This window comes from Rasamsonia emersonii (assembly GCF_000968595.1).
Source record: "Rasamsonia emersonii CBS 393.64 chromosome Unknown ctg1118621760253, whole genome shotgun sequence".
Lineage (NCBI taxonomy): Eukaryota > Fungi > Ascomycota > Eurotiomycetes > Eurotiales > Trichocomaceae > Rasamsonia > Rasamsonia emersonii.
In genome coordinates, this window is record NW_013563126.1 from 27848 (window position 1) to 47271 (window position 19424).

Below are 19424 nucleotides of genomic sequence, written 5' to 3' on the forward strand. Positions count from 1 at the left end.
AAAGGGCTTTCTCAGTCTGTACACAACACTTTTCATCTGGATTTTATCGCCTGCCTTCTGTACATGAGATCGCGCCTCATCCCTGTTAGTGAAGAAGTAATTTTCCAACAAGATCGGTAAGCACGAGCTCGTTGGCCAATTTTCTTTCCCAATTTTTAGTTCTTCCCAACTATCCGCGCCGATTACCCACTCCCTTGGAGAAAATGCCACGAACTATCTGATGTGCAGATGGTGCAATGGCCTAAGGTGCTGGATGCACCGCTCCGGAGGACGCTCCCGCAAAGTCCTTGAGATGGTCTCTCCACATTGATCACTCGCTGGTGCGTGCACCACTTCCGAGAAATCTCGAAAACTTATCGATAATAACCCCTTGAGCCAGTGGTGACCGGTGAGTCTTGGCATCGATAACCGAAACTACACCAGGGATCAGCATGTGAATTGCATGCAGGCTTCACGGCCCCACGGGTGGACTTGACTGTGCCGTTGATACTCCGACAGCATGTGCATTTCACGTGGTTCGAAAGATAAGAATGCTCTAGCTCGATCGCTTTTATGTTTTCGCATCTGTTTGCATTCGGCAGCTCTGTCTTTGTTTTCCCAAAGTTCCAACCATCTGGGCCAAGGCCTGTCACTGACTCGAGGCGTTCAACTATCAAGCTCGAAGCTAAGCCGTTTAGTCCGACGGGAGTCCGGGGCAGTCAGTAGGAACGAACTTTCGACCAAAGAGGACGGTCTGAGGCACGCCGCACGCTTCCCTTGTTAGGCCGTTTTTAGCTTGTCTTTCCTTTTATGTTATTTGTCAGGGGCCCTGCCTGGCAGGAGCCGGCGTCACAGGCCGGCGGAGAATTGGTGAAACAAAGTCGAACAAGGCCCTCGACCGGATACCAAATGTGGCTGGCGATATCGTTCTGTGGATCAATATTCATTAGGTCCTCAGGTAAAAGGAGCACAAGATAATGGAGGTTAATAAGAATAATAATAGTAATAGTAATAATAATAATAACCGGTTGTCCCCTGGAATACTCCGTATACGGGATGCCAGGACAAGCTTACAGTGAAAGACCGCAAAACGGCTGAGCGGAGATCTGACATCCAAGATGGAGCCAGCACGGACTCGGGGCCCGTGTGTATCCGTATTGGGGCTGCTACTAAACCCCTGTCGATTCAAATCATGGGGAGCATGATGCCAAACCTTGCGTGCTGGACCCTGGAGGAGTCTGCGACATTTGCTGCAGTGCTGAAAGATGATGTCTGCTGTTCGTCCAGCCACTGACGCCTGTGACTGCAGAATCGCCGGGCGCGAAGTCGAGAAAGAATCATCTCGAAGAACGTCCCTCGTGCCAACTCCGAAGACGAGCGTTGTAGAAAGAGACGAAGGTCCGAAACGGCTGGCCTCTCGCTTGGAGCGCTGAACGTCTTCCGATTGGGCCTGTGGCGGTCTTAAAACCAGTGCTATAGGCAGCAGCGATATTGCGGGGTGAGGAGAATGCGGCCATCGTGATAGATGAGAAACGAGAAAAACCTTCTCCTCTAGACGAATCGCTGAGCTGTCGACCCAAAGTTCAGGACGGTCCATCGTCTGAAAAGGTTCCATCAGGATGTCCTTTCTGGGACTCGCATCTGTACTCTCGCACCAGTTCGAGTGCGGGAAAAGAACCCATAGCAGGACGAGCGGGCCTCAGGAGACGCATCAGAAGCTTCGATTGCCTAGTATCAGCAAGTTCTTCAAGAAAGGTGTGGTCCAAGTCCGGACAGTTGGGTTAGAATCCACGAATCAGGGTCGTAACTCGTTCAGGAGCTCTTCTCCATGTGGCGTGCTATAGCTAGATTGGGATCAAAGAATGTCTTTAGCTCACCAATTAGTTTAGTTGACTTTGCTTCATCGGCTTCATGTTTGTCGCGGGAGGTGTCAGACCCGCCTGGGCCATATTATCAGTCTCGCTTAGAGGCCCTGTTCTGCGACAGCGTGGAAGCACATCCTTACAGGAACGTTATTAAGAGTGGGGTGAATGCTTTCCTGTTCCGGTTCATAGGATTGACCTAGATAACTTAGACAGTCCGCGTTCTCCGTATACTCAGGCTGGATGAGCTCCGCCGATCTTATCTTCGCTTCCTCAAACAGGCGGCGATGGAAACCGCGCGGAAGATTTGCATCCTAGATCAAGACTCTAAATGAGTAACCTTACTGCCCTCCAAGCCCCCCCACGCATGATGGCTGGCAACTTCAGTCCCGCGGCGATACTCAGACAGGTGAAGCCAAGAGGAAAAAATGTAAAAGAAAAGAGGGGTTGGTGCAGCTTCTTGCAGTTATCCCAAGCCTCGCGAATGGACATGGATGCTGTTTCAAGCTGCACGTTCCACCCTTAACACACTCGAACTAAGGCGGCCCTGCCTCAGTGTGATGGGGCGTACTTTCACTAGTAATGGGATATGAGGCTTGACGGATCCTATAATAAACCATATCATAGTCCTGGTGCGTATGACACAGACTTGCTCCTAACGAGCGTTAGGATACCGGCCACCAGTTATTATTAGTCTGAACCGCCGTGACATTGCAGCCAGATGGCCTTCAAAACCGTCTTGTCCTATACATAAATCAGGAAGTTTGTGCGAATAGCCGGCATGATGCTTTCCTTCCTTCAGAGTCCCCAGGATCCCTATATCAGTGTCGGCCTGAACAACCTCGTGGCCAAAGAGACGCATGTAGAGGTATGTCTTTTGTCCCCGAGTGCACGGAATACCCAATTGGATTGTTTCTGAAGGATATCCCTCCTCAGCTTGACAACAGGAGGATCGGCTCGCCAAGTCCAACAGAAAAGCAGAGGTACAACCTCTGGCCCGTCATCAAGAAGGCTGTTTCTTCCAACCTCATAGAAAGCAGTGGCAAAATCGCCCATAAATTGACGTCCAGTCAATCAAGCCCTTCACTTCGAGAGTCTGAGTCACCGTTGTCATTTGATGACCTTTCAAGACCAAAGCTGCAAAAGGAGGAATCACTCTCAGACCGACGAAATATCAATATTCCTGAGCTAGGAATAGCACCAATGGCCACCTTTCAAAGAAATTATATGGATTCCCGTGGGTACCATGCCCCTTATACATCTGATCATCCACGTACTGATCGCCTCCTAGCAACAATCCCAGGGAGATATCCGGTTCATGAGAGATCAAATAGTGCCCCGGGAGCTTCAGCGACCCGGAATCCTTTTCAGGACACTCTGCTCGCACCTGTTGCCGAACCTTGCATTCTGTTTCCGGAAGATCCCCCGACTGGACAAAGAGTCTTCAAAGAACTCAGATGACTTGAGGGGGACAACGAATAAACAGTCGGAAACAGAGCTCGAAAAACCTCCAGCCGTCCCGCCAAAGTCTCCCCGGATGATGGGTCGTTCTCCTTCTGTAAGTCAGCGAGGTGTAGCATCCAAGTACACTTCGCCAGCGAGAAAAGCGCCCTCGTCGATCGACAAAAATTCTACCGTCAGAAATGCGTCGACAGATACTGGATCTCCGAACACGACACATGTCGCGACTCAATTGCGGAATCCATTGACACGCCCCAGAGCAGCTACTGCCATGGACTTCCGGCCCTCAGAAGGTCCTTCCTCACGAGTTCACCAGCGTAGTGAAAGCGCTTCAGCCGCAGCAGGCTCCGCAAGTGAAACATCAGAGCGATTCCTAGCACGAAATACACACAAGAAGGAGCTCTCAGAGACCTCAATTATGGACCGTGGTCGGCCGACAAAACGCCGCAATCCCAGCAAAGACAGAACAATCAAAGAGCTTCCCTCCGCAGAGTACATAGCAGCCAAACCTCTGCCTTCAGGAGTCATCCCATCGGAAGCAGCGTCCGTTTTCTCAATCGCAGACCTGGAAAGACTGCAAGATCAAGCAAGAGGACAGGCTGAGAAGTTCGAGGTTCTAAAATATCGCGACGTCAAAGCGCTCTCCCAGGTAAGATTTCTACCTTTATCTTATTCATTTGCTTGCCGCTGTCGCGATGGGGATTTGCTAATCCCGACCTTGCGCCCAGGAGCTCCGAGCCCTTGACGAGCGTTGCGAATATCTCCGTAATACACACAGGTCTCTCCGGTCCGGGCGACAGACTCTGCATGAACGGATGATAGCCTACCTTCGATCACCAACGTTGGCCAAATTCTCTTGTGAGAGCATGCTCAGACAACAAGAAGCCCTTGCGGAACTTGACCAGTCTATCGACGAATGGATCACGAAGCTGGAGCACTTTGAGAACCGTCGAACTCGCGTCCGTCAAAAGCTATTGGAACACGTTGCTGCAGCTTTGATGCTGCAGACGACTCCACAGTCCCAGGCTTCTGAACAGCAGACCCCTCCCCGGAGCCCAGTCAACAATGAGGAGAATGGAGTGGATATGAGCCGCCAAGAATCCATCAAAATCTATGCAGACTCGAAAGTCTACGCGGACGCCAGTGTACATGCGCTTTTTGCGGAAATTGAAAAAGAGATGGAACGCATGAATGAGTCAAGGAACGCTCCTTCTAGCCAGGAGAGTCAGGCAGCTGCCTAGAAGACATTCTCTTCTTCCATGACCTTTGCATATATTTCCCAACATTTTGACCTTTTGTTTCAATGTACAGTGGGGTGACATCGTTTGGCGTTATAGAAGACAATCTGGCATTGGCTTGCTGTACTTTTGGATATTTGGTCGGAGAATGGGCGGCTAATGGTCAGGGGTGGTGAAGACTTGAAATACCATTAATGACTCTCATTTGAGTGATTGCAATGTTAACCCTTGGCTGGTTAGCAAGAACACAGTCGTTAGCAGTGAATTTCCTAACAGTTTGATAATCTTTTTTGTTCTCTGAAGCATCAATGTGCTTGATACACCCTCTTTGCTGGGATTCTATTCAGACAAGCCAGAATAAAACTACATCAGTTAGCAATATAAAAAAGATCACGCTTGCTCTTGACAACAAGATGATGGCAGATGGCAGGATCGATAATGACAGCTGCAGTTGGATGATAAACAGGTCGGCTGGATTATGTAATATCGGAGGCCGGGCGGCAGTTTTTCCATAGCCAGTACTCCGTAATTTTCGGAGAAAGAAAGTTGTGATGCGAGATCGATGCAACAGTCAACAGCTCCAAACTAATTCTTCTTGACGCGTCTTCACAACCCTTTTTTTGGGTTTCACCTATTCATTTCTAGATACAACAATGTTCCAACGGACAGTTCTCAGGCAACGTCGTGCGGTGCAGTCTGCACTGTCCGTTCGTGCCATATCGTCGCCGCGTCTGTCGGCTAGACGAACGTCACCTCTCCAGCAGCTTTCTCAGTCTCTCAGGCAATCTCCCTTCCGGCCAGTACCTCGCTACTACTCTACGGAGAACGGGGCCAACAAGGAAGAGCCGAAGAAGGAGGAAGAGAAAAAGGAAGAGGAGAAGAAGGAAGAGGAGAAGAAAACCGAAAATGAGGGTGCAGCAGCCCCCGAAGGAAACGGCGAAACAGAAGCTGCTGCTGAATCAACCGAGGATCGGTTGAAAAAGGAGCTGGAAGTGAAGAACCTGGAGATTATCGATTTGAAGGTATGAACTACGGTTAACAATTTTTGTTTTGCTGCGCCTGTGTAAATGTTGTACTCGATTGCTTTATTTCGGCCCAACATGACTTCTTTCCCTGGTTAGAACTAACATGATTTTCGCACAGGACAAACTCCTGCGCTCCGTAGCCGAGTTCCGGAATTTGCAAGAGCGCACGAAGCGGGACATGGAAGCCGCACGTACTTTTGCGATCCAGCGTTTCGCTACCGATCTTCTGGAGACCATTGACAACTTTGAGCGCGCTCTGTCTTCTGTTCCTGCCGAGAAGCTCAGTGCTGCCGAGGCGGAGGGCAACAAGGAACTGAACGATCTTTATCAGGGTCTGAAGATGACGGAAAGCGTCCTTATGAGCACGTTGAAAAAACACGGCCTGGAGAGGTTCGATCCCGGTGAGCCCACTGAGGATGGCAAGCCTCAGAAATTCGATCCGAACCTTCATGAAGCTACTTTCATGGCCAAAGCCGAGGACAAGGAAGACGGCGACATCATGTATGTTCAGAGCAAGGGATTTAGCCTGCATGGGAGAGTTTTGAGGGTAAGTTCTCATGCTTATCATTCTGTTTTGCTGTGAGCTCTGTAGCTAATCTATGTCTCTGTCTAGGCCGCCAAGGTTGGTGTTGTGAAGAACGCATAAACCTCTCGACGCTCTTTTCCTCCTCGCACAAACCCCGCCTCTCCGTTCTTATTCGACCGCATGTACAAAATTACCTTCGACTCGACCTGTACAATATGAACCTATGCCAAGTGGCGAGGGAACGACTGGAATCATGACTGTTCGGCATGACATCGATGCACCTCTTCCGCCTACAACTGACACCTCTCGACTTACGAAATCATCTACACATGTACTGTATTATAGCAAGCTGTGCTTGTTGGAACTTTCCTCCCCTGCCACTGAAAACTCTCTCCTCTCTCAGCATAATAATGTACCGCATTCGGCGTCTCTCCGTTCTGGAAGGGATTTTATTTTCTTTAGCCTTTGGCTTGGCACTGGCATTGCGGAACTGGACCTGGTTAATGGTGTGGTGTGGTATTTCCCGGGCATGTGCAATTATGTTCACTTCACAGGCACCTAGTTCTGATGTATGGGTTTTCACAAAAATTCCAGGCTTGAGCTTAGGCATTTGTGATTACCTGCACAGGAATAGACTAGTCCTTTTCTTACGTCTCTTGCGTGGACATAATAATGAGGGAAAAATTTTCAATAAACTAAATGTACTGACTCTATTGCCCTCAGTTGAGTCCTCTATCTTATTCGACCTTAATTTATGTCCCCTGCTTATGGTAAAGACAGAAGCATCCATCCATCTCCTGGCCTCTCCTATAAAAACATTAATTGCCGTTTTTGTATATTGTCACGTGCCTCTGTAAATAATAGGAAAGGGATATTGCTAGTGAGACCTTGAAAGCTTGTGTACCCTAAGACAGCAATATGATACCTAAGAAAACCATTTCTATTCTACAGATGTCTTGTGTTGTTCCAATCCATTACTACCCTGCTTCTTGATGAGGCTTAGGTCCATGTGCCTCCTTTGTCCCTGTTACACCATGTCCCGTCTTTCCACTGGATAGTTCATACAATCAAACATTCCTCCCAGTTTAAATGCTGCATTCAGTTATTAATTTCGTTGTGAAGCGCCTCCTCCATCATACCTAGCTGAATAAGCTCAAGAAGTCCCCTTGTTGGAAATGGTGTACATGAGCTATGTACCTCATACATACTACCCGTCATAACCGGCAGACCCGTTCTATCCGCTTTTGCTAAAAAGCTCGTTCTTGGTCCCAGCGATTCGTTTTCAATCATCGATCAATTGGTCCCGTGGGCTTCCCTTGGACCGATGGCTGCGGGGTGATCAACATGATCAGCAGTTCGAAAATACCTGGCGACGCAGCGGGGTAACACAGTTCCTGGCTGCGTTGATCTCATTTGAGCCCGGGGCAAGGAGGACAGACATGGAGGAAACGATATAAAAGACCATACCGCCTGTCAGAGCCTAGGAGTCTTAGGCGGTAGGTGATCTCACATGTGAAAACAAGCAAATACCCGAGACAAAGGAAGGTGATGGGTGCTGATCGGCCACCCTGGGGTTTGGGGTATAAAATCGGCTTGTTTTTTCTCATCTTCCTGGTCTTTCCTAATCATGACTGTTTCTTGATGTTATACTAGAACTTCTAGGTCTAGTTGAAATTCAATCATCTTATCGCTTGTGCTGACAAGGCCTTTCCGGTCCGTAATCAGACACGCTCAACTTTGAAGTCACCCTCCATTTCGGTATCAAGACCCCCTATTTGCTGTTATCCACTGGAAATCATGGCTGGCACTGAAGAGCGGCCCGTCTCCCCACCAGCAGAAGAGAAACTGGGCGAGGGCAACGGTCGAAACATCCCAGACGGACGAGCATCTCATCAGACCTACACGGTGTCTCAGGTTCCCTTTCCTCCCTATCAGAAGCTCGCGAACCCGGGTCCTTTGGGTCTCTTAGGGTTCGCCGTCACGACGTTTGTTCTCGGTCTCTATCAATGCGGAGCCGGGTAAGGAAGAATCGATTTGACCGAATCACTTCCCATCAACTGACTATCTGAAACCAGATTGCCTCATTCGAATCCCCAAGGGAAGGTCGGTCCCGACCAGGCCGTCTTCGGACTGGCCATCTTCATGGGCGGCACAGCGCAATTTGTCGCAGGCATCATGGAGTTCCGAGTGGGAAACACATTTGGGACGACTGTGCATTGCTCTTATGGCGCCTTTTGGCTCAGCTATGCCATGTTCCTGATCCCTTCACTTGGCATCCAGAACGCATACCAAGGAGACCAGAGGGCATTTACTTTTGCCCTCGGGATCTATCTGATCACATGGTGTTTCCTGAGCTTCATGTTCCTGGTTGCCGCCCTGAGGACCAATTACACCATCGTCCTCGTGTTTTTCTTCCTCGTCTTGGCCTTTTTGTTTCTGTCGATCGCCAATTTCATCGCTACGGAGCACCCGGTCGCGAGTCTGAGAGTGAACAAGGCCGGCGGTGCCTTCACGGTCATCTGTGCCTCCATTGCCTTCTATGCCGGTGGTTCAGGGCTGATGATCCCGGATACAACTTTTGTTCGCTTCCCGTTGGGAGCTATTCCACGACCGAACGAGTCCGCTTAAGGCAGATACCTGTAAGCCTAGTACATGAGGAGCCAAACGGGAGAACTGTGTGACCTCCAAGGAATGCTGTACGGTTATGGTCCACCGCCATCTCTTTGTTCGACGCCTGCTATGTAGTTCAAAAAGCTGTGGATTGTTGTAGATTTCCGAAATTTCGTTGAATCTGCATAATGATCTTTGTTATATGCAGAGACATCTAGCTTTCTTAATATCTTCAGATGCAGTTATCCCAAATTTCTTGGAAAGTTTTCAATTACCAGACATCTTCTCTATAACAGTGGCAGCAAGCACTCAGGCCGACGAGCCTCTATTTTCTAATCACGATAAATAGGCTCGTATATGGAAAAATGTGCCTCTTCTCGTATTTCTCCTTCGAATATCGACGGCCTCTCGAATGGTAGGGTTGTCATAACATCATTTGTGAACCTGGGGTTGCGGGGTATGTGATTCTGCTTTTAATCATTGTTCTATCGAGAGCCTAAATTAATGGACCGGCATGGGATGGATAGTCAATCATGATCAACAGACCGGATATGACGGAAGTCGCCTTGTGCTCGCTCGTTGAAATAGATGTAGAACATGGATGTCTTGTTTGGTTACTGCTCGGCACCGAGTTTACCCGCACCGAGAACTACTACGGAGTATTGAATAAACGCCGGAACATTTCCACGCCGCGGAGCTGTCAGCCCACCACGCACCCAGCATCTGCACAGAATACAAGGCCCGGGAACATGCGGTTAATTGCTACTGGCAGGGCCTTACGTGCTGGCAGTGGCCGATGGTCAATTGGCCCTTCTGCACGCGGGAGGAGAGGCCTTCCGCTGTTGCGCCAGCAGCAACCGCACGCCGCAGTCGGCCTGAGATTCTCGAGCTCGTCGCCAGCTTCGCAGACACAAAAAGAAAAAATTGAGTCCCCCAGAACGACGGCTGGAAGTCCTCGACGTTTCTCGACACGCCCAGGAAATCAAATCATCGTCGAGGGAAGGCCTTACGCAACCGATGAATGGATGAACACGCCGGATACCATCCTCTCTCACGTTAGCCGTCGCTTATACCTCGACGAGAACCATCCTCTGGCCATCACTCGAAAATTGATCGAAAGCCAGTTCCCCGGTCCTGTCTTCGGCAATTATGTGGAGGAAGACCCCATCGTTACTACAGAGCAGAATTTCGATGTCCTTGGCTTCCCCCCAGACCACCCGGGTCGCAGTCGCACCGATACCTACTACATCAATGAAAAGACTCTTCTGAGAACGCATACGAGTGCGCACCAGTCTGCGTACTTCCGGCGCATAAACAGTAACGAGAAGATACGCCCCGAAGAGGAAGGGTATACGGTGACGGCCGATGTTTATCGCCGTGATTCCATCGATCGCAGTCACTACCCCGTTTTCCACCAGATGGAAGGCGCCAGGCTGTGGAAACGTCCCAGAGTTGATCCCTTGAAGCATGCTGCGGAAACTGCCTCCATGATCTGGAAAGATGTGGAGAAGATCCCCTCTCACGATGTCGTGGTTGAAGATCCCAACCCGACCATTCACCCCGAGCGGAATCCTCTCCAGGCAGATCATCACAGCGCTGAGGAAGTCGAGGCCGTCGCTGCACATCTCAAACGCTCTCTGGAACGGATGGTGGTGAAGATTTTCTCAGAGGCTGCCAAAGCCGCCAAGGGTTCTGATGCAGGGCAAGAACCTCTCAAGGTCCGCTGGGTTGAAGCTTACTTCCCCTTTACCAGCCCTTCGTGGGAGCTGGAGGTGTTCTGGCAGGGTGACTGGCTCGAGATCCTAGGGTGCGGGATCATCAAGCAGGATCTGCTCATCAATTCCGACGTGCCCGATCGGATCGGATGGGCTTTCGGCGTGGGGCTCGAGCGTATCGCGATGCTGCTCTTCAATATTCCAGACATCCGTCTTTTCTGGTCCCGCGACGAGCGTTTCCTTTCTCAATTCACCGCCGGGAAGATCACTCGGTTCGAGCCGTTCTCCAAACACCCAGCTTGCTACAAGGACGTGGCATTCTGGCTCCGGTCAGCCACTTCGAGTGGAGGCAGCGCCGCAGGCGGCGTGGTGCCTTTCCACGAGAACGATATCATGGAGATTGTTCGGGATGTCGCCGGCGACCTTGTCGAGGATGTCAAACTGGTGGACGAGTTTACGCATCCCAAGACGGGCCGGAAGAGTCTGTGCTACCGCATCAACTACCGGAGCCTGGAACGGACGCTGACGAACAAGGAGGTCAACGAATTGCATGAGAAAGTGCGAGAGAAGTTGGTTGAGAAGACGGGTGTTGAGTTGCGGTGATAGATAGAGATCTAAGCTGTATATACTAGCATTTGTACAAGATATGACTCCAGATGTAAATTAGATCGCCTTGTAACAATATCTGTAATGATTCTCTCCTTTCGTGTCTATCACTACTCCATAGGAATAGTAGTCAAGGCAGAGGAATGGTATAGACCAGTCTTATACCAGGCACAGTTCAAATGAGCAGCAATAGTCAGCTATATCACAGCCTCGAGCTGTCCATAGATCATCGTAATGGAGGATTCCAATTGAATCTATTCTGCCAGAACTTGCATGGAATGAGCTGGACGATGAATTTGACAAGCCTGTTGACAGAATCTCTGCAACGACAATGAGATTATATGGGACTTGCGTGCTAGCCTGAGGCTCCCCCCCCCCCCCCCTCCTCCCTTACCTGACTAAGACCTACCTGCCTGACCGCCCCAACTGCCCAGGACATATAATTTCCACTTTATCTCTCTACCTGTCAACAAACTCGGGCTGCGATGGTGCAGTGGTTAAGTAGCCTAAGTCTCTTATACTCCTAACATCCAGATGAACGGCCTGCGTTCGTTCGAATCCCTCTGGTTCCATGAACCAATTTCAAAAAAAAAAACTTGGTCTAGTAAAATCCCTGCCCGCCAAAAGCATAGGCGGGGGTTTTCGTAGCACCAGCGGGTCCCGGGAGGGAGGACCCCTGGTGTGAGCTTTTTTATATGCTGGATGGGGAGAGTTGGGAGGTTGTTGATATTTCCTTTTTGGGAAAGTATGAATTTTTTTCTTTATCTCCCTCGTCAGTTCCTTCATACAAAGTCCTCGACAGAAGAACTGAGCATATATACTAAATAGATTGTCTCCTTTTGCATGCAATAAAATGATGCGTCTTGACGTTATTCGCATGTTATTAGCTATACTGAAGCTCTTTTTTGATAAGGACCCAGATAGGAGTGAGTCTCAATTGTCGGATATTTACAGTAAGCTAACGCACCTGCCATCCCCTCCCTACTAGACAGGACTCGCATAACATCTAATGGACTGTAAGATTGACACTATCTACACGTATCTATGTTGACAACAGTTGACTGTCTGGGCTCTATCGCGACCGATCCACCGATCGGTTTATCGGCGCGCGCCGTGGGTCCCGAACTCGGGCCAACGCGGCCCGAAATCCTCAGCTGCCTTATTAATGCGGCGCGCCGTTTGGTCCGCTGAAAAGTCCGAAACCGCTCCATCCGTTAAATTATTGTCTCTGTCAGCTCAGCTTAGACAAGAAAGCCCTCCCTTCTCACCCCTCTCCTCTCCTCTCCTCTCCCCTCTTTTTTCTTTCTCCCGGAATGCGTTCTGCTTGCCGGGCAGCACAATGGCAGCAGCAGCAGGCAATGTGAAGACGGAGGAGGCGCCTGCGCAACGGCCAGCCTCAGCGGCCAAGAAGATCCATTATCCGTTCTGGTTCGGCGGATCGGCGTCATGCTTTGCCGCCGGGGTCACGCACCCATTGGACCTTGGTAAGTTGGTGAGGGCCTTGGTATGTGCGAGAAGATGGAGTGCTGACAGCATTGTTCTCTAGTCAAGGTAAAATTTACTGCGATCTTGCATGATGATTTTTCACGCGTGACCACTGATAGACGACCCGCGCGGAATAGGTCCGCTTGCAAACTCGCGCCCCCGGAGCTCCCAAGACCATGCTGGGCACGTTCGTTCATGTCTTCAAGAATGATGGCTTCCTTGGTTTGTACAGCGGGGTATGTTTTGAACAATTGCAGGATTGAATTGAGTTGAACTGGGTTCTAACGGAGTCTAGCTCTCCGCGTCGATCCTCCGGCAAATGACCTATTCGACGACCCGGTTCGGCGTGTACGAGGAGCTCAAGTCGTATTTCGCCTCTTCGTCGTCCCCTCCCGGTCTCCCCACCCTCATTGGCATGGCCTGCTTCTCCGGTTTCCTCGGTGGTCTGGCCGGGAACCCGGCCGATGTGATGAACGTCCGCATGCAGTCTGACGCCGCGCTCCCTCCGGAGAAGAGGCGGAACTACAAGAATGCGTTTCACGGGCTGGCGCGGATGGTTCGTGAAGAGGGGCCCGGGAGTCTGTTTCGAGGCGTGTGGCCCAATTCCACCCGCGCGGTGCTGATGACGGCCTCGCAGCTGGCGTCCTACGACACCTTCAAGCGGTTCTGCATCGACGTGGTCGGCATGTCGGACAACCTGACGACGCATTTCACGGCGTCGTTCCTGGCGGGCTTCGTGGCGACGACGGTGTGCAGTCCCGTGGACGTGATCAAGACGCGCGTCATGAGCGCCTCGCCGGCCGAGAGCCACGACGGCCTCATGTCGCTGCTGCGCGACATCTACCGCAAAGAGGGCGTCACCTGGGTGTTCCGAGGCTGGGTGCCCAGCTTCATCCGGCTGGGTCCGCATACGATTGCGACCTTCCTGTTCTTGGAAGAACACAAGAAGATCTACCGCCTGATCAAGGGGTTGTAAATCTGAAAATACATCTTCCATCTGTACAGTGCAGGCCGGCAACATATAGGCGGGCTAATCTTGCGATGATGCGATATAGATAGGTAGACAGGTTGGGTATCTATCAGTGATGTTTGTTTTGTTTTCGGTACAGGACAGGACAGGCTGGCAGCATTTCTTCCAAATTTTTTTTTCATTTTTTTTTGGCCGCGAGGATCTCTTTATCATCATGGCTCCTCCACTTACCATCACACATCGCACGTTATTATTATTTCAGCTGACTGACTGACTGGCACACAGCAGTAACACTTGACAGCATCCTTCCTAATCTAGGTAGGGATATACCTATGCCAATACCCAATGGCCCGAACCTGCCTTGCCATTTTTTTTTCTCCATCCGTCTCCTTCAGGCTCCTTTCTCCTTTCTTCTTTTTTTTTAACGCATCTGAATTATCGGTCGATTTAATTGATCTAGATAATATCCGATTGATGTAGAATAGATATAGACTTCCAATAAACAAACTTTGTTACTTGTGCAATTAAATTGAGTGAATGGTATACCATAGATAGAGTTGGCAATTATTTACTTACGTTATTACCAATTGAAATCCTTGAAATACACTCAGTTTATTAGTTGGTCCAATTCAGCTCAGTCCGCATTTACAACCCAGATGAACTGAGATGATTTAGATCTGATCAAATCGTCAAATGTGATTAGGCATTATTAAGTATGATTTATACTAGTACTAGACATGTACAGGTATTGTTTCAAATGAGTTTCCGAAGGGTCAGAATCTGGAACATATGGACATACAGCTTGGTTGAGGTATTCAATCAATCAGACCAATCCTATCCAATCCAACTCGACTCGACTTTGCCCTAACACTGGTAAATAAATAAATAAAAGTAGGCAGGGAGGCAGCCAACCTACCTACCAACCGAATCAACAGTTCTCTTGATCAAGACAGCCGGAACCCCCCACTCGTCCGTTTCTGGAAGAACCCCTCCGGGTCATACTTCAGCCTCGTCTGCAGCGCCTGCTCCTTGGTGCGGATCCGCCCCCAGTAGTCCTGCCGGAAGTATGCATCGTTCATGAACAGCGGCCGGTACACGTCCGGGAGCAGCCCCCGCGCAATGTGGTCCTGGACGAGGGCGTCCATGCCCGCGTAGACGTTCTGCGTCGCGGCGTCGATGGTCTCGTCGTCTGCGGCGAAGGCATACGAGAAGTCGAATTCGAAGAGGATGTAGTCCTGGTCTGTGGGGAAGTCGAGCAGGTCCTGTTGTAGAAGTAAAAATAGTTTCAGCATGTTGTGTATTCTTGGTAGTGTAGAACGAATCTACTGGTACGGTAGGTGGTGGCTTACACCTCCCAAGCTCTTCGCTTTGCTGGTTATGTTACGTGGCATAGGCTGGAACGCGAATGAGCCGATGACGTTCGGCACGGTGAGCACCGTGTTGGTGACGTTGAACCAGTGGTCGTAGTAGGACTGCATGACCTCTGCGCCGACTGTCTTGTTCGGAAGAGGCGTCGTTTCAGTTGCGATGGTGTATCGTTGGCCGCTTCATCATGTTAGTATGCGAGCAGCAGCAGCAGCAGCAGCAGCAGCAGCAGCAGCAGCAGTAGCAGCAGTGGAGAGAGTGGCTTACTGCAGGATATATATATCATTATATTTGAGCTGTAGTTATTCGAGTTAGCACAGTCATCTGAAAGGATCTTCAAGAGACAGACAAACCAGATCAGTGTATTTGTCCCATGTCTTGGTCGTGTCCAGATCCGGTCCAATCGCTTTGAACGAGTCGAATACGCCCGGGGGAGGACTAGGGCCGTCGTAGAACAGGAAAATAATCCAAAGGTTGAGAAGGGCCGTATGCTCTGTCGTGACGATGATCCCTGCCTTTTCATCAGGATAGTGCTCGGTGAAGTCCCGAAGCGCTGCGAGGATCTTCGACGTCGTGCTCTCTGTTGCTGTGAAAACGTAATTGCCGCCCCAGATCTGACACGAGTCAGCTGGATGGTATATAGATATATATATATGCATGTCCGACTCCGATCAACACACCTTGTGATCCAGCGGTTGGGTTTGCAACGTGTAAGCGGTCACGATACCAAAGTTATTCCCGCCCCCTTTCAGAGCGGCAAACAGATCTGACTCGGTCAGCAAGGGGAGATGGCGAGCGGAAGTCGAGGTGATATACCCGAGTTCTCCTTTGCATTGGCGTTGACGATGGTCCCATTGGCAAGAACCACCTCGTAGTTGACGACATTATTCGCCGCCCAGCCGTACTGCGAGCTGAGAAAGCTTAATCCACCTATATATATATCGTCAGCAAAGATTGACCGATCATCTGAAAGAGGCGCGTATGTATGTACCTCCAAGAAGATAGCCTCCAACACCGACTCCGCCCAATCGCCCGCCCACGAGGGCTCGGCCCGTGCCGTCGAGCTTATCTTGAGCCTCTTCCCAAGACAGGCCAGGGCCCACGACGGCGGTCTGCGTCTTGGGATCGTAGATCACATCGTTGAGGTTCTTGGTCAAGATGAGCAGGCCGTCCTGGATACTGGCGAACCCCTGGTTGGGCATATGCCCGCCCGACTTGACAGCGAACAGATCGGTGGTGTTCTGCAAGGCGACGATGATGTCGGCGACCTCCTGTGCGCTGGACGGGCTGAGCATGCACCTCGGCTTCAGGTCTGAGCAGGCCGCAGACCAGTAATGGAGCAAGTCAGCGTCATAGTCCAGGGCGAGCGGCCACTCCACCTTGATGCCGGCGTTTTGCAGGGTCGAGCAGAGATCTGCTACTGTCAGAGAACTAAGGGCAGCAGATACTGCTAGGAAAAGGGCCGTCTTTGGCCCGAGCAAAAAGCCCATATTATATATATATATATATAAAATAATAGGGGTAATTTGATGTCCCTGCAGTGAGAAGACTCAACCAGGAATTGAGAAAAGAAAGGACCAGGAACAGGAAAAAGGTTGATTAATGATGTAATACCTAATATTAATGCCCTGTAGCTAAATCCAATCCATCTCCTCATGCACGATGGCGACCCGACGGCTCCATATATACGTCAAGATGTCGATGTCGATTACGAACCTCGGAGGCATCCATCCCCACTTCTTCACTTTTCCTGACTGACATGTCAACCTTCTCTTTAGAACAATAATAATTCATCATTATAGTACCTATGATATGCAGGGATGGCCGAAGTTTCTTAAAAAAAGATCGAAGCATGAAGTTCGATTGGCCATTGCCCTGAAGAGCTAAGACTTCATAGTCCTGGCGTGCAGAAGTTGAAAGATTCTTGGCCCACCCTAGCCAAACAGATTGAGTTACAAGCATTCTTCTTAGATCTTACTGACCTAGCAAAAGCGCTATTAAAGTCGAGTCGGTCCCAAATTTCAAAAGACGGCACGTTTGCTTTTCTTTCCCGATGAAATGTAAATAATTTCACGGCATCCCAAACCCTAATAATCCGAATACGGAGTATAGGACTAGTCACGTTCCTAACCAGGCATGCAAGTCAAAGATAAAAAGCTCCGAAACGACCAGACCAGGTTGACCAGGTTGGCAGCGTTAGCAGAACTAACAAACACGACTAGCAGGTTCGCTTAGCAGTAAGGGCAAGGATTGACAGCTGGCGTGGAGGTGAGCAAGCGATCTTGAGTGGATACATTCGGGTAAAAGGTATGTGTATACAGTACAGACATATGTACTGCGTACTGTAACGGTTTTTTTTTAAAAAAAAAGAAAAAAGAAGAAACTGAGATTTCATCTACTTACAAACTCGTTTCTGGCACTGACTAACCAATTAATTATGATTCTCGGGACCTTTGAGTGTTTTATTCAAAATACATTTTTGACCCTCTTCTACAACTGTGTACAGTACATCAGTACAACAACAACAAACTTGGAAGGGCTATAGCTTTTCTTTTTCCATAATTCATTTCTTTTATCTTACAAAATTTTCATGAAGAAGTAAAAAAAAAGTCGAAAAAAAATGAAATCGAAAATTTCAATGCACCCCTAATAATAACCTGAATTATTAACTACCTACCTAACTACATACACTACTACCTAGGAAAGTAATCCAAGTACGGAGTATTTTCCCCTTTCTGTTTCAACTGCCGGAGCCGGAACCGGCTTGTACAGTCAGACTCATCTGCAGAGTCGCGTGAGAATGATTTTCTGCAGATCATCAACCACCTGGTGGATAAATATAATACCCCGTATACCCCGTATATTCCGTAGGAGTACACGAGTACCTCGTAGTGCTAGTCAGGCTGTCAGCCCCAACTCCTCGGTACGGACTACGGAGAAATCTTTTGGAAAATCAGACCACGTTGGCTTGGACGCATGTGAAAATGCACATCCATAGGCACCTACCTATACGAAGTACAGCGATTCAACGACTGGTGCTGGCTACCTGCTAGCTAGCGACCCAGCTCTCTGGAGTACGGAGTACGGAGTAATAATGATTCAACCTCGGTGGAAATCTCCCTCACGAGCTAACACTTGATCAGTACTCCGTATATACATATACCCTGTGCGGAGCACGGAGTACATTATCCTAACTAAAGAAAGCCCCTCACACCATCTGGAGTCAGGACGGTGCTCAGCAGCGGAGCATCAAGATCCCGAATCAGCCCACTTATCAATCTATCAATCTATCTATCGATACGAAGGATCCAAGCTTCAACTTTATTATTATTATCCCTACGCCATGTTGCTGCCGGCTGAGGGCTCAAAGAGCATTGACAATGCAACTTATGCAGCGTTCACTACCTATGTACTGTACTTCACTACTCTCACGTGACATGGACAAATGGAGCAACGCATCTGATCAATCTTCATGACTCTCATCACAACACATCAATTTTATAGGGTGATAATTTAGTTATATGGTCAGGGATCCGGCTAGAGTACCTAATATTAGGATTTCTTTCCGAGTCGTGTCTGTCTAGCTATGAATTCCCGTTCCCGTTCTCCGCGTCTGCTCTGTATTTTTTTCTTTCTTTCTTTTTTTTTGTTTTTTGTAAAAGAGGAGGACAAAAAAAAGCTGCTCTGACCATAATAACAGAACAAGCACAATGAAGATAACATCCTTATCCTCATCTCATGTGATGCCTGCAGGAGATGGTGGCAGGAGAGAAGGAAAAGAGAACCCAGGATGTCCTGCGACATGATTAATTTGTCCACCTTTCTTTCAAGTCTAGTCGAGACAGCCTGGAGACTTCTTGTCAACGAAAAACAATGGCCTACAACTTATTGATGGTCTATTGATGAATTTCTAACGACACACCACTCTTATGGACGCTCGTGTATGGATCTGTCATCGCTACAAGTCTTATATTCCGGTTGCTACTCGTGAAATGCTCCTATCCAGACCAATAATCAAGACATGGTATTCTCTAGTGCCTGCAAGTGACGTGACTTATGTACAACATTCCCTCGCTATCCTCCAAAACCCTAACATAGGCACGGAAAGACCGTCCTTCGCTCTGTCAGCTAAAATACAGATTGGGTCGTGGAGAGCCTGGTAACCGATTGACGATTGCTTCTTCGTTTACGGCTCCAGACGAGCAGGGAAGTTGCCGGCCGCTGATAGCTGGTCAGACAATTTCTATTGGAAATACTCATAGACTGCTACTCACCCCGCTGGTCATCCCATCGGTCGGTCCAGGACTTGGGGCACAGAGAACGGTAAGCCAGGAAGAACTAGATAGCAGTCCAGTTAGCTTCAATTGCTATCCAGGCATGGAATGCATCATCTGTGAGCGTGACACACCTGACGGCATGGGCGGAAGTCCTCGCCCTTGGCGAGGATGCACTTGTGGTAGTCGACGTAGTTCTGCCAGCAGTGCTTGGTCCTGTACATCAATCAGCAAGGAATCGCCTCAATCAAGCATCGCCAATGGCTGCGTACTGGTTCTGGTTCGGGAAGCGGGCGTCGTAGCCTGTT

At 49.4% G+C, this 19424-nt stretch overlaps 6 protein-coding genes across 6 annotated transcripts; 5 read left to right on the forward strand and 1 right to left on the reverse strand.

Moving 5' to 3' along the window:
• Positions 1 to 2625: 2625 nt before the first annotated feature.
• T310_5191 (uncharacterized protein) lies at positions 2626 to 4543 on the forward strand (the record flags this gene model as incomplete). The annotated part of the gene is made up of 4 exons (XM_013471934.1): positions 2626 to 2709; positions 2778 to 3078; positions 3176 to 3951; positions 4208 to 4543. 4 exons carry the CDS (start codon positions 2626 to 2628, stop codon positions 4541 to 4543), a joined length of 1497 nt encoding a protein of 498 aa, XP_013327388.1.
• A 650-nt stretch (positions 4544 to 5193) lies between these two features.
• Positions 5194 to 6211, forward strand: T310_5192 (Mitochondrial co-chaperone GrpE; the record flags this gene model as incomplete). Its single annotated transcript, XM_013471935.1, has 3 exons — positions 5194 to 5562; positions 5684 to 6112; positions 6179 to 6211. The coding sequence occupies 3 exons, from the start codon at positions 5194 to 5196 to the stop codon at positions 6209 to 6211; spliced, it is 831 nt and encodes a 276-aa protein (XP_013327389.1).
• A 1677-nt stretch (positions 6212 to 7888) lies between these two features.
• Positions 7889 to 8719, forward strand: T310_5193 (uncharacterized protein; the record flags this gene model as incomplete). The annotated part of the gene is made up of 2 exons (XM_013471936.1): positions 7889 to 8109; positions 8167 to 8719. The coding sequence occupies 2 exons, from the start codon at positions 7889 to 7891 to the stop codon at positions 8717 to 8719; spliced, it is 774 nt and encodes a 257-aa protein (XP_013327390.1).
• A 515-nt stretch (positions 8720 to 9234) lies between these two features.
• On the forward strand, positions 9235 to 11019 carry T310_5194 (Phenylalanine--tRNA ligase; the record flags this gene model as incomplete). The annotated part of the gene is made up of 1 exon (XM_013471937.1): positions 9235 to 11019. One exon carries the CDS (start codon positions 9235 to 9237, stop codon positions 11017 to 11019), a length of 1785 nt encoding a protein of 594 aa, XP_013327391.1.
• A 1342-nt stretch (positions 11020 to 12361) lies between these two features.
• On the forward strand, positions 12362 to 13483 carry T310_5195 (uncharacterized protein; the record flags this gene model as incomplete). The annotated part of the gene is made up of 3 exons (XM_013471938.1): positions 12362 to 12526; positions 12645 to 12743; positions 12803 to 13483. The coding sequence occupies 3 exons, from the start codon at positions 12362 to 12364 to the stop codon at positions 13481 to 13483; spliced, it is 945 nt and encodes a 314-aa protein (XP_013327392.1).
• Positions 13484 to 14421: 938 nt separating this feature from the next.
• Positions 14422 to 16332, reverse strand: T310_5196 (FAD dependent oxidoreductase; the record flags this gene model as incomplete). Its single annotated transcript, XM_013471939.1, has 7 exons — positions 14422 to 14739; positions 14827 to 15022; positions 15110 to 15138; positions 15196 to 15456; positions 15523 to 15608; positions 15659 to 15772; positions 15834 to 16332. 7 exons carry the CDS (start codon positions 16330 to 16332, stop codon positions 14422 to 14424), a joined length of 1503 nt encoding a protein of 500 aa, XP_013327393.1.
• Positions 16333 to 19424: the final 3092 nt, after the last annotated feature.